This window comes from Tripterygium wilfordii, chromosome 7 (assembly GCF_013401445.1).
Source record: "Tripterygium wilfordii isolate XIE 37 chromosome 7, ASM1340144v1, whole genome shotgun sequence".
In the NCBI taxonomy this organism is placed as follows: Eukaryota; Viridiplantae; Streptophyta; class Magnoliopsida; order Celastrales; family Celastraceae; genus Tripterygium; species Tripterygium wilfordii.
The window spans coordinates 1,864,569-1,878,013 of NC_052238.1; the positions used below are offsets into that span (position 1 = coordinate 1,864,569).

The 13,445-nt window shown below is 38.4% G+C and overlaps 3 protein-coding genes across 4 annotated transcripts; 1 reads left to right on the forward strand and 2 right to left on the reverse strand.

Moving 5' to 3' along the window:
- Positions 1-128: 128 nt before the first annotated feature.
- LOC120002382 (UDP-glycosyltransferase 86A2) lies at positions 129-1,945 on the reverse strand. Its single transcript, XM_038851127.1, has 2 exons — positions 1,429-1,945; positions 129-1,228 (listed from the first exon to the last, which is right to left on the reverse strand). Exons 1-2 carry the CDS (start codon positions 1,943-1,945, stop codon positions 321-323), a joined length of 1,425 nt encoding a protein of 474 aa, XP_038707055.1. The 3' UTR covers positions 129-320.
- Positions 1,946-2,962: 1,017 nt separating this feature from the next.
- LOC120002420 (dolichol kinase EVAN) lies at positions 2,963-9,133 on the forward strand. Of its 2 annotated transcripts, none has more exons than XM_038851196.1 (14): positions 2,963-3,295; positions 3,691-3,803; positions 4,115-4,321; positions 4,500-4,604; positions 5,076-5,152; positions 5,252-5,329; positions 5,448-5,662; positions 6,095-6,284; positions 6,394-6,459; positions 7,393-7,481; positions 7,570-7,693; positions 7,835-7,886; positions 8,002-8,102; positions 8,545-9,133. In XM_038851196.1, the coding sequence occupies exons 1-14, from the start codon at positions 3,108-3,110 to the stop codon at positions 8,656-8,658; spliced, it is 1,719 nt and encodes a 572-aa protein (XP_038707124.1). In that variant the 5' UTR covers positions 2,963-3,107; the 3' UTR covers positions 8,659-9,133. The 2 variants fall into 2 exon arrangements, with proteins under 2 accessions (XP_038707124.1, XP_038707125.1); XM_038851197.1 differs by having other exon boundaries at positions 7,570-7,684.
- Positions 9,134-11,024: 1,891 nt separating this feature from the next.
- Positions 11,025-11,844, reverse strand: LOC120002763 (50S ribosomal protein L30-like). Its single transcript, XM_038851568.1, has 2 exons — positions 11,546-11,844; positions 11,025-11,394 (listed from the first exon to the last, which is right to left on the reverse strand). Exons 1-2 carry the CDS (start codon positions 11,735-11,737, stop codon positions 11,260-11,262), a joined length of 327 nt encoding a protein of 108 aa, XP_038707496.1. The 5' UTR covers positions 11,738-11,844; the 3' UTR covers positions 11,025-11,259.
- Between the last annotated feature and the right edge of the window lie 1,601 nt (positions 11,845-13,445).

The following is a 13,445-nucleotide window of genomic DNA, read 5'->3' on the forward strand; positions in this document are numbered from 1 at the left end:
TCCCTCTGTTTCTGCGGTTCATGCATTTTGTAGAAACTGGATCACAGCTGCAAGCTTGATGAAAATCTCAGGTATACGAGTTTAGTCTAATTTTCTCCCTAAAAGTTCACCATTTGCAAGTGCTTAACAAAGTAGAATCAACAAATAGTTTCCTGTTTATACACTTTGTAGTCTGTTTACAGGTTATGGATGTATGTACAATTGGTGAGTTAGGGGTCATTGATTGAACTACCTGACAACAAGAGGTTTAGTTACATTTACTTGCTGTAAATAATGTTTTCCCGAAGCAGTTGTGCATATGATATACTCTGTTGACTGTTCTATTGTTTTTTCTGAATCTTGGCCATTATATCTTTGAGGAATTTATCCATATTTTTCTGTGATGATCCATTCGGAGACCATGCATTTTCTAATGTTTTCTTCACCCCCTTGACTTTGTCCTTGAAATCCTCCTTTGATTTTCCTCTCATCAAACGGGTGATATTCTCTGAAACTGTCTCCTCAGTGATCAATATCTTATGGCTCAAATTAATCCCAACCTTCCAATCATCCACCACTAATTTTCTATTAGTGAACTGATCAGTTAACAGAGGAAAACACAACAAAGGTACTTCACACCATACACTCTCTAATATGGAATTCCACCCACAATGTGTTAAGAATCCTCCGATGGCCGGGTGTGATAATACTGCAATCTGACGACACCAAGGTATGATCATCCCGCGGTCACGAACCTCCTCTTTAAAATCCGACGGCAGTGGATCAGCATCATCAGAACTCACTATATCGGCGCGAAGCACCCAAACAAAATTCACTTGACTACGTGCGAGTCCATAAGCAATCTCTATAAGGTCTTTTTTGGTAACATGAGCGTAACTACCAAATGATATGTACAAGACCGAATCAGGAGGCTTTGTGTCGAGCCAATGAGCGCAGTCAGACTCGGACCAGAGGCTCGTGACCAGAGTGTTCTTGGTGAACCCATCTGGGAAAATTGGACCAACTGCATAGGTTGGGATTTTGGAGTTCAAAACAGATATGGTCTCGGGCTCAAGCTCTTGCACTGTATTGAACAGAAGAAAATCAGCATTTTTAACATCGTTGAAGGCATTGAAGATTATTTGGTGACACACTGTTGTTGTGTCCGTCTCTTGGAGATATGACATCATGTCCTTGGGCTCGATTGCTCGCACTCCTGGTATGTAATCTATGGTGTCCTCCCGACAATCTGATCAAAATTAGAAATAATGGAGTCAGTTATATTGTTTAGGCAACCGAAAATGATAACCATCCAGCAGTTGGTATCTAGTTATCCCAGTTGACCGCTGAGTTTTGTGTGGGATAACTGGATACCAGCTGCAGCCGGGATCCCTATGATAACTGTTAAGCAACAACATGATAGATTGAAGAATAATTAAATTAACCTACCTTGACAGCCAAAGTGAGAATTTATTCTTAGAAGGTCAAGGTGAAAATACAAAGTGAAGACCAAGGCAGGTTCTGTCCAAAATGAGAGGTATAGCAACCCAAATTTCTTGGCTAGCTTTGATGGCCAAACGAAGAAAGTATCGGCAATCAAGCAATCAACCTTTTCTCCAGACCTTACGATGCTGTCTATAGCTTCCTCTGCATGGGCGGAGAACACGTGCAGCAGCGATGCCATGAACTGGTCGTGATTAAGCGAGCGGTCGAACCCAACTGGAAGCCCATCAGAGACCGTCGTGTAGCGGATGTCGAGGCCCGATTCTCGGGCGGAAGAGAAGATATCGGGCCGAGCATTGGGCTGGGCCTTGGAGGAATTGTGGTGGATGGACTGAGTGTTGATGTAGGTGATGGTGAAGCCGCGTGATGCGAGGGTGATTGCGAGATGGACGGATGGGATGACGTGGCCTTGGAGTGGGTAAGAGACGAAGATTGCATGAGGTTTGCGAGTTGTGCCTGCCATTGTTGTAGCTTCTTTGTTGCACAATCGAGAGGGAAAGAAAGACTCGATTGATAATAATGATTCTTCTGAATTAAAAGACAAAAGAATGTCTATGATTTCTAATGGTTTTTAAGTAGGCATGTTTGGGCTAGAATATCAAAGGATGAAAGAGAGAGCCTCATTTGCGGATAAGCACGGATACTGACGGCCTTCCCATAATTGCGTGATTAGTAGTGTTAATTGAGGTCAGTTGTCTGGGTTAAAAGAGGAAAATATCAGTGATTAACCTTTAAAGGAGGATAAAAAACAACAAAAATCTTTAAAGGATCCATGAATCAGTTATACCATATTAGGGTTGAGTTGCATGGTGATGTTATGTACTTGTCCTCCTCCCAATCCCATAGGTACTAAGCGGTACTTGTGTTTGTTTCTTCCCTGGAAAGTTTTGGCTTACGAATTGAAGCTAATCCAACCTCAGCCGAAATTCTAGACTGGTTTGTTTGATTGTTGCTTAATTTGGAGTCTGGACAATAATTGTTCAAGTCGTTGGTAAGGTCGGGTCCAACGCGAGCAACAATTTGATTGTATATTAATAGAGATAAGGCAAGAACGTACGATGTGCCAAAATTAATAACAGGCATTACATTTTTGGCACAGGCCCTTAATTATAATTTATACCTATTGGCTTATTTTGTGGTTTTAATCCAAGTCTTTTCTTGTTAAAGTTAAGAGGGTTGACTAACATGGCATGGCCCAATAGGGATAAGTGTTGGGCTGAACCCTCGAACAAAATTGTCGGCCGAGCTAATGAGGCCCCAAGTAATGGGCTGAACTCTGGAACACAAATAGTCAAAAGCCCGTGGACTGTTGAATCTTTGGAGGCCCAGCCCAGCTATTGGTTATTCAAACACGCCTAGGAATAAAGGAAAAAGCAGGGACCACGGCCGGTAAAAAGTAAAAAGTGAAGGCCCACAAATAACAAACGGTTCAGCGACCATAACACGAAAGCTCTCCAGAAAAAATAAATAAATAAATAAATAAATAATTTCCTATTCTGTGAGCGGATACCCCCACTTCCTCTACCTTCCTCAGTCTTTCCCGCGTCAATAAGGAAACAGTTCTTCCTTCTTCCATGAATCGTTGAATTTGCGTCCCTGAGTTTGGACGCCAATATTGAGACGCCATGGCTTTCTCATCGTCGGTGTTGAACGGCGAGAGGGCCGTCGTTGTCCTCTTCATCGGTCGCGTATTGTACTCTCTCCCTCTCTCTTTCCTCGTCCATGGCCTCATGCTCTCCCTTCTCGCCGCCTTCGCCCTCTACGTCGAGGTCCGCGTCGAGAGCTCCAACTCCCCCTCCATATTTAGGACCAGGTCTGAATTATTGTTTCTTCTCTCTATTTTCATTATGTTTTAAATTCATATTTAGTTCAAATTTTTTTGTTAATCCTCGGTTAGGGTTTTCCTTTCTAATGTTGTCCGAGGTTTAGCATGTCGAGTGAAATTGAGGGTTGATCTGGAATGGATTTGTCGAAATATACCGATTTTGTGTTTTGATTGATTTCTTTCGATTGAGCCGTTGAGGAAACGCCAGATAAGCATGTAATTGGAAATTTCGGTTAGGATTATCGTTAATTAAGTTAAGTTGCAGCATCAAGCTACTTTGACTATTTCTTTTTCCTTTCTCCCCCTCCTTTTCTGTAGAACTGCATTGCAGTTTTCAGATAGAAATTTTATCCTAATCCTGTTATTCTCCTCTAAAATTTCAGGCCAGGAGTTTCATCAGGGATTCTGCTGGGAGCAGTCACAGTACCCACTGTTATGCTGTCAAAGTTGATCCAGCTGTCAAGAGCATTCTCACTACATCAGGTTGAACTTGGAGGTACAACTTCTAGCATGCCTCAATTAGTATTGAGTTTATGCAGGCGACTCATTCCCCCTAAACTGAAATATTAAGGATACTAGTCGACATGATGGAACCGCAATCAAGGATACAAAAAAAACCTTAACCAAAAGAAATCATATATTTTAAGTGCGAATTCATGCCTTTTCACCTGTGTTTGGTAGAGGAATATCTTTTGAGAAAGCATATTGTGTTTCAACTCATTTTCAACCATCTTGGTACTGAGCTACAGTACATTACAATATCCTGCATGTGTGCTGATATGCTCATTTGTTCTTCTTTGGACACAGAACTCTATTATATGACAATTCAGTACTGGGCCACATCTGCTAGCTGCTTTAGTGTGCTTGTCTTTATCTGCTTATTCATACTGAGGTCACCGGAAACAACACATGCCCCTTTTCCACGCAACGATAGGGATGCAAAGTTCAGCTCAAGGTGGATTGCTTTATGTGCTGCAGCGTGCTGTATGTCCCTTGCATTATTGTTGCTTGGTGGTATGTCAGGAACCCTTCGTCTCTTATGACTTCCCTTTGGCCTAATCTTCTGCATTTCTAGATAAATGGTCCTTCTAGAATAGTTTCGGTCTTCTTTTTCCTATTTATTTGTAGCCGTCGCATTTTAGCCAACAAATAGTTGCAAAATGAAGAGCGCTAACCAGTTGTTCTCTTACAGGTTTGTCAGCATCACTTAAGTTCCTATGGGTGCTCTGTCATGGATTGGCAGCAATAGCGCTTGTTCGTCATTTTCTTACAACTTTCCCATCATGTGTTTCCATTGGTATGAAAATTATCTTCATAGGTTCATATCGTGTGAAAAATTCCTGCTAGGAATGCACTGCATCTGTGGGTAATTGGTTATGCAAAAGGTGTTGTTGCATTCAGAATGTCACACTATTTAGATGAGGTTGTTGTGAATCCTTTATATTAGGTACCAGTGCAAATTGAGTTATTTTGTCTCTTCTTCTCTTCTTCTTTTAGAGGATGATATCTTGTGTTCCTTAAATTTATAAATTTCAATGGGTTTTAGAAATTTGGTGTTTGATTATGAGTCCCTGAATGCTTTGGGTTAAGGTTCTAGCTATTTTATGTTCCCTATCATGATTGTCTCAAGCTGGGTCGGTATTTGCAATGACTTCAAATGTGACTTTTTCTTTTTGAGTTCGTATATATATTTTTTATATAATTGTGCAACTTAATTGAGTTTAAGTGTTCTTTCCTCAGTAAATAACAGCACTCATTTTCTTTTCAGGGGAAGCACTTTTGGTGACTACGGGTCTTGTTCTCTATTTTGGTGACATGTTGACTTGTACTGCTACTGCAGCAAAGGCTAGTTATTTTCTTTCACTAAAAAGTTTTTCTTCTTTCTGGATAAGATAGCAAAGTTGAAATTACATGTGGGGGAACATCTGAACATGTTGTTTGCAGTTTTATGGATACCTGCCTTTGTCGATGGTTCCTCTACAGAACGTAGTGAAGAGAACCGAAATTGCTATTATTAATCAGGTCTGGATTTGAGTAAGGAACTCATCTGAAGAAATTAATGGTTTTCGTATTGGTGAGCTGATATGGAATGATGCTTCAAAGAGTTAAGTTTTTTTTTTTTCCTTTTTCTGCCATGTAGGGGCTTCTGCTTGCGCTTCTCCTCTTTCCAATTGTATTTAAGTATCTTCTTCGTATAAAGGATTGGTATTTAAGCTTGGCAAACTCTGAAGCAAGAAGGGATGGTGAAATTGCAAAATCTCTTCTATTCTTCAGCTCTCTTGGATTTATGTTGATTATGATTGCACCATCTTGGATACAATTTGTTGAAGACTTTCACTTGCATCCTTTTCTATGGTATCCTTTTTCTTAACTTCTCTTAGATACGAAACTTCTAAGTCCTTGGTGGAATTGTTTCCATTGTTCTATAAACTGATCTTATTTTGAGCCAAGAACCTTGTCATCGACTGCTTTTAATTGTCTTCAGCATCAATCAATGGGGAAGTTGTAAATGTATAGCAATTTCAGTGATTGAAAAAAAAGAGGGATCATGTTATAATATTGAATAGAGGTATAAATACCAATTATGTATAGAATACAAGTCTTGCCACTTTGGTACAAACTATATAGATTGTTGACAGGGCTGGCTTTTGTGGGTGCAAGTGTTTGTTTTTTTTTTTTTATCTTCAGACCTTACTGGAACAGTGCTAATAATGTTAAGAATTAAAGCATTATCTGGATATGATACTGATTTTTCTGAATATCATTTTATGTCTTGCATCTTAACAGGGTGATATCATTTGTCTTTTCGGAACCGTTTAAAAGGCTATCATTGTGTTTTTACTGGGTATCTGTAATATATGTCTCTGTGTTGAGGTTCTATAACATATCCAAGAATAGTAAGATTGAGAGGATTCTTCTGCGGAAATATTACCATCTGATGGCAGTTTCAATGTTTCTTCCTGCTCTAATCTTTCAGGTGATATAGAAATAGCAAAGGATAGATTGTCACCGGGGTTAAATTTTGTTTCCATGTCCTTTTTTCAGCAGTTTGTTAGATGTTCTGCTGACTCTAAATGGTTTTCCAGCCAGAGTTTCTTGATCTAGCATTTGGTGCAGCATTGGCTGTTTTCTTGGGATTAGAAATCATTCGGGTATGTTGATCAAACTTGTCCATTCTATTCAAATTTAGATTTTTGTTTTTGTTGTCCTCAAAGCAAAATTTCACGTGAAAGGAAGATTCTCTGCAGAAATATTGAGCTATAGAATTTTCATTTGACAAGAATTCCCATTGTTGAAACTTTTGGAATGTTAATGGCTTGTTGAAACTTCAGTGTAAACGAAATTGTATATAAGATATTTTAGATTCCCTTTTGTGGTTAGTTTACTTGTACTTTGGGTGGCACCCCCCACTGCCTTCATCAATCAATTTTACCATTCAAAAAGTAGCAATTGGAAACATGTCCCCTCAGAAAACAGCCAGTTTTAGGGAATGCAGACATTTTATCTGAAAATGAAAAGCTTTTATAAAGACCATGTTTGCTTGCATAGAAGCTATGGTACTGCAGATTGCTCTCTGTTGACTACTCTGTAGAAGTTCTGGGGTGAGATGAGGAGGCAGCAACAAGAGAGAGTTTGGCCATAGAAGCTTCAGGTGTGGTACTCAGGCCATTGTAGTTATTTTTTGATATAAGAAATATTTAAATAAAGTTCCCTAAGGTATAACATGCAAAAGAGAATCCATAAAGCTTCCGTTGATAGAAAAAAATTACTTGATTTTGCAATCCAAACCTTTAACTGTCATGAGAGAACATGGATAAATTTACTTGAGCCTCACCATGAAAGGACTTAATTTTAGAAATTGTTCATAATTGACGAGTCTCCTCATTGAAAGAATGTTATGTATTGCACATACACCAGATTATGAGACATCTTCTTGCGTTTTCAGTCCTCAAAGTTTTGATCCAGTAGATTTGGATTGCCAATGTTTGTGACTTACGAGGAATTGAGCATATTATCTACATTGAAACTGTTAATAACTTTTTTCCCTGAGCATTTTTGCATAGTACTGCTTTTGTCTTTTGTAGGTATGGAGAATTTGGCCTTTGGGAAAACTTATACATGAATTTATGAACGCTTTCACAGACCATCGTGATTCTGATCTCCTTATTATCAGGCATGACTAGTTATTTACCTGCTTCCTGCATATAAAAGGTGTCTGAAGAAAATGTAATTCACTATTTTTGGCATCTTGCTTTCTTTAGCCATTTTTCTTTGCTGTTGGGATGTGCACTTCCCATTTGGATGTCTGCTGGGTATAATGATCGGCCGCTTGCACCTTTTGCTGGAATTTTGAGCCTTGGAATTGGAGATACAATGGTGAGGGAGGTTGTTGGCCATGCATGACTATATATCTTTGATATGATTAGTGACCTATGCTTGTTCTGATAATTGCCCTTCTCTAAGACTGTCAGTCTGCTATTCTTTCTTTTTTTGTTTAACATAGTTGCGTTCTGCTTTTATGTTTAGGCATCGGTCGTCGGTTACAAGTATGGTGTCCTTAGATGGAGCAAAACTGGAAGTAAGTATTCCCATATTATTCTAATGTTTATGTTACCTTTTGATTTTGTACTTTTTATATTTTCGTTTTTTTTTTAATTGGAAATTCACTAACGTTCAACTTCTCCACTCGCTAGAAAAAACCATTGAAGGCACTGCGGCTGGCATAACCTCTGTCCTAGCTGCTTGCTCCATTTTGCTTCCACTTCTAGCATCCACTGGATATATTCTTAGCCAGGTCTCTCTCTCTCTCTCCCGCTCCTTCCTTACGCATGCATGCCCATACACCCAAACACATCTACACTCAGTCCCACCCACACCCACTTACCTACTGCCACTAATTTGTTTGGACAACAGTTTTTTGCTCTATCAGATTAAATTTTGTCATGCATTTGGAACCGTGGCACAATCTGCTGTTTTTCTTTTAGGAATCCATCCTAAAAGAGTTTTAATCAGCCTGTTAGGTTAAAATGGGATTCCCCCGATGACACAGATAGATACAATTACCTGGAAGAATAATGTTTTTTACATGATTCAACTTCATGCGTTCCCTGATCTTTCCAATTGTGGACATGCATTGTAGGAGGCTAGGAGCCTTTCTTTTTCTTTCTTTTTGCTGATCAAGTTAAGGGTGGTTTAATAATTAATTAATTTTTTTTGGGATTTTGACTTATATGCAGCATTGGTTCTCTCTCTTGCTTGCTGTGACCGTGAGTGGTTTGTTGGAGGCCTACACTGCACAACTTGATAATGCTTTCATACCTCTCGTTTTCTATAGCCTTCTTTGTTTGTAAATGCTTCTTCAACCTACACAGTTAAAATGCAAGAATAGGCAATAATGAAATCCTTCGATTAGAAATGCCATAACAACGTGCTTCCTGCTTCCTTTGTTAGGGAATATGAACAGCCCGTGTAATATATTTTAGATCGGATGTAGCTTTCTTCAGAGGTGTAGCACCAAAGCTTTTTGTTAGGGAATAGTTTAGGGTTTAGAGAACCTGATCCTGTTGTTGTCTGAGCAAATGTTTGGAATGGTTTAGAGAACCTGCTCCTGTTGTTGTCTGAACAAAAGTTTGTTTACTCAAGTTTCCATGGAAAATTCCTACGGGAAAAGAAAAGGTTACCAAGGAAATTGTTGGGATGAGAATTTTTTTTGAGTAGAGGCCAAATAATTGGGTGAAGAGTTGTTCATTTTATACCATTATGTTTCCGTACGCGCACACATTGGTTTTGGAGTTGCCTTTTAAAGTTTGTAAGAGTTTTAATCTTAAAATGTTGTTAAAAAGTTTGTGCTATGCTTTTAAGCATACATGTGGTCTCAGCATTTTTTTGGTGCTTTGCCGCCTTCATTGTAGAAATGGGTCAAATATCTGGAGTTGTTAAGGCAGAAAGAAATGTTGAGTTCAAATTACGCAAGGCTAATATCGTCCACGCATTACACAAGATTTTTCATGCCAACCAACGACTCTTAACTTGTAAGTGAAGTCATTTCTAGAAAACAATTATTGATAATTCTCTAGAGAATTCCCAACAGTTAGAAAATGATAAAAGATCGGTATTTCAATTTCTGAGTTGGATGTCAGCAGCTCACCAACTGGGTGGTGGGATCGGATCCTTATCATTACTATTAACACATTTAATGTACCTGCACCAAGAGGGATTGACCATGCCTGTTCAATTTACAGAACTACACTACGATTTGAGTGTACCGGATAAATCCATAGACTCGTATAGTAAGTAGCCCACAAATAATGCATACCAAGCAAAAGAAATTTTTTTATGATAAATTATCACAAATGTGCCCTCAGAAGCAGGAAATTCCATGGTTATAGTTCATGAGACGACGAGAGCAATTACTAGCTAACGATCAATCAGGACGCAAACTTGCCACCAACAGGAACTTTAATTACTTCGTCCAAGTTATTAGAATTTCAACCATAAACTCCCAAGAGATTTCAATTCAAAAGAATTACAATTCTCTTATGTTCACTAGGTAGTCCGATCGACATCAAAACAAACCCCACAAAACTAGGTTTGAAAAGGCAACACGCTATCAAATCCGCACAAAAATTCCTAGTTCCTGCAGAAAATTTTCAAGCAAAAGATCCAAATGGGAGAACAATATCAAAGATGTAAAGTTTAATAAACAGCTTATGACAAGGTAAATCAGACAAAAAAAATGGTCACTTGCATACCATAGAGATGTTAACCAACAATCATAAATCTGAGCTCTCTCTCAACACCAATCAGGGTAGAGCTTTGTAATTTCAAAAATGTAACCTTAACGATCCCATTCTTTCATCCAGCATAAAGCAAAATTAATATAACTCCCACACATAACTAGTTACTAGTTTTTATACTGTCACAAAAGGCAATACAAGTTTCAGAATGGTCAAGGAAATACATGGAATAGCTAGTCGGAGCACGCTAGATCACCTAGAGTAAGACTCAACTTCTTTGAGACTAAAATATGTAAATACAAAGCACACTGGCACCTGGGTGCTTAACTTCATATAATTGTGTTTGAAACATATGTACATGGCAGACATGAATGCAGAAATAGAAATAGATATGCATGCGTGAAGAGGAACCTTCTTTTTCCAAAAGAAAATGGAGAAATGGCATGTAACAAAAGGATCTAGAACTTGGTATAGTCACACTTGACTTGGACGGTTTAGAAATAAACCCCAACGAGGCTTAGAAGTAGTGAAAATGAATGTCCACTTACGTCATTCGCCAGAGAAACAACCCCCGCTAATTTAAGAAGCAAAACCAAAATAAATAATAGATTTCCATGCCAGAAAATTTAACGAAAAATTGTCAGAAAAGAAAAAGAAAAAGAAAAGGGCAACAAACCCCCGAAAATGAACCTAAAAGGGAAATGGATTGGTAAGCCAGATTGAAATTGCTCAAAAGATAATCCGGCACCAATCATGGAAGTACGTATAGTAATAGCCAGAATGAATACAACACAAAAACCTTTCAAGATAGTAAAAGAAAAGTCTCCACATCAACGCCAGAAGCATTTCCTTCAAAGGTCCAGACAGGAATGAAATCCCCCACCCCTCATGGGGATAGAAAGTATTATATCATGGATTTATCTTGGAGTTCAGCGATCAGGGCACTTCTAATGTCTGAATATGTAATGTAAGTCACATGATTTCTCCTCTACATTAAAAACATGCATTTATTCATTAGGTACCTGAGGCAATCTAACTGATTACAATCAAGAAAAACCAACAATGCAACACTCATGGAAACAAAAAAGAGAGATACTATGAAGTAAGAACTAGAATTCCAACCAATTTTATAAGATTCATGCAAATTGCTGTGGTATAACAAGTATCATAATCCTTTGACAACCACATACAATATCTAGCCTCAGAAAGCACGATCTAATCAGAAGAGACCGTCGCAGGACCCGGGAGATGGCTAATAACCAGTGGAGGCCTTAGTGCTCGGTGATTTTCCTCTTTCTGTTTTCGAGCCTTGTGCATCTCTTCTGTCTCAACTACGACCAACCTCTTTACCTAAATAATATTTTTTTTTAAAAAAAACAAATTTGTATAATTTTGGAGTGAACTTGCTAATCAAACACTATTTCAAGATTAGATAAATGAATATGAAAACCCAGAAAAAAAAAATATCATAAAATCAAATATAAGGAGATCATTTGGAAACCTGTTGTAGCATTCCCCTAACAGTAGGCGTGTTCCATCGCATGACAGTACGGTTGCATTTGCGGAGGCGTAATGCCTCTAAAGTGCGTCTATGAAGGCGCCTGGTTCCCGGAATCCCCCTCACAAGGGTTATATAAAGGTTAGGGCTCCAGGCGACAGCAACATTAGCTTTGAAAGCATTGAATGCACTCATTTTCTTCTTCCGCTAATTGCACCAAAGGATGAAGAAGATGTGTACAGCGAAGTTAGGGTTGGCTGACAGCCTCACAACTGCCGCCAATTTAGCTGCTTCGGCAAAGTGTTAACACGAAGAAGGCTTTTGGGCATGTTTAGGCCTTAGGCTGGACTGCGAAAAGGGCCAGCAGAAGAAAAGGCCCCGAAAATCAGGCCCAGTAGTAGATTTTGGGCTTTCGAAGGGTGAAAACAAGATCGCACTTAATGGGTATTTGGTTATGGTGTTGATTTTTAATTCTATATCATACACCTCTATAAATAAATAATATATAATTTAAGGTTAAGTTATTATATTTAGTTGTTTAATTTTATAATATATATATTTAGGGTTTAAGTTTAGGCTTTACTAGTCTAAATTTAGGATTTAAGTTTTATTTAGTTTGATTGACAATATAACAGTGCAAACACGTGGTCTAGTAATAGAGTTGCAGGGTTCAATTTATTGGTCAAGGAAATGTTGTATGACATATATGTCCTTCCTTCATTTGCGAGTTTTTAAAATTATTAAATGATTTTTCATCAAGAATATATAGATTCTAGTAATTTTTTTTTTAGTTACCCAAGGAGTCGAAATGATATTATGATTTTGGTTAGTACAAATTTCTTCACACGACGAAAAGTTCACAAAACAAAATTTGCAGAAAATTAAAAGCCTCAACTCTTACCTTAGTTTTTGTTATTACGTACTGCAGAAGCCACCAAACTAAAGGTAAAGAGACTGCATATATTCGCTATCATCATAAAGCCACCAAATAAAAACCAGTGCGCATTCGCTATCATCTTCGTGGGCGTGAACCATTTCTATTTATGTTTATGCTCGAAATGGGATACGGAAGAAAAACTTGCCATAAAAATATCTGAAGAAAGACAGACGTATTCGATTCCACTTCAAACGTACGTTGCGATTGTCGACTTTTTGTAATTTTCTGCTCCAGCTAATCACTTTAATGCCAAACATTGAGACTGGTTAGTAGATCAGTTTCATGTGAAATATGTTCCCTAGGACCATTGTCTTGTTGTAAATCCACACCCCCATACACACCAACAATATTGTCCGCTTTGGGTTATCCGGATCCTGTGGATACATCGGGCCCGCACGGCTTTGTTTCTCCTTAGGCCCAAACAGGTGGGCTAGGCCCAACCCACTCAAGCCTAGGAAAAGGCCTTGATGGTGGTAAGAGGTGGGCTTAACCTTATAAACAAGGCATGAGTGCCCACATCTTTAGATGTGGGACTTTTTACATGTCTGACCTTTTTTTTCTCTGCGAAAGGTCTTGTGGAATATGCTACACCTAAATGTCAAGTTCCCTTGTAATCCAGATGCACCTAATTTATTACAAGGCTCTTCTTTCTGATGGCAACAAAACAAAAAAAAAAAAAAAAACACTGTGACTGAGTGGTCCTGAAAAGACAATACAAGATCCAATTGAATACATGCTTATTTCACAAAAGAAAATTAATGAGATCAAAAAGGAGGAAGATAGATAGATAGGCAGGCCAAAAGGCATGCACCCATAAGAAAAAAGAAACTGGGTATGAATTAATAATTTGAAGAGGCAAAAAGGGACGTATCGTTCGTTAATGTAAGTTGAGACTAGAAAGTTAGGGTTTAGGGATTAGTCTCACATGCACTGCACTCCTAATTCAAGCTCTCTCTAAAAGAATAG

Coding starts and splice junctions, on each gene's coding strand:
- LOC120002382 (XM_038851127.1), bottom strand. CDS start 1,945: ATGGCAGGCACAACTCGCAAACCTCATGCAATCTTCGTCTCTTACCCA. Junction 1,229..1,428: donor TTCTCACTTTGGCTGTCAAG/GTAGGTTAATTT, acceptor AATTTTGATCAG/ATTGTCGGGAGGACACCATA.
- LOC120002420 (XM_038851196.1), top strand. CDS start 3,108: ATGGCTTTCTCATCGTCGGTGTTGAACGGCGAGAGGGCCGTCGTTGTC. Junction 6,285..6,393: donor TTCCTGCTCTAATCTTTCAG/GTGATATAGAAA, acceptor ATGGTTTTCCAG/CCAGAGTTTCTTGATCTAGC. Junction 6,460..7,392: donor TGGGATTAGAAATCATTCGG/GTATGTTGATCA, acceptor TGTCTTTTGTAG/GTATGGAGAATTTGGCCTTT.
- LOC120002763 (XM_038851568.1), bottom strand. CDS start 11,737: ATGAGTGCATTCAATGCTTTCAAAGCTAATGTTGCTGTCGCCTGGAGC. Junction 11,395..11,545: donor TTAGGGGAATGCTACAACAG/GTTTCCAAATGA, acceptor AATATTATTTAG/GTAAAGAGGTTGGTCGTAGT.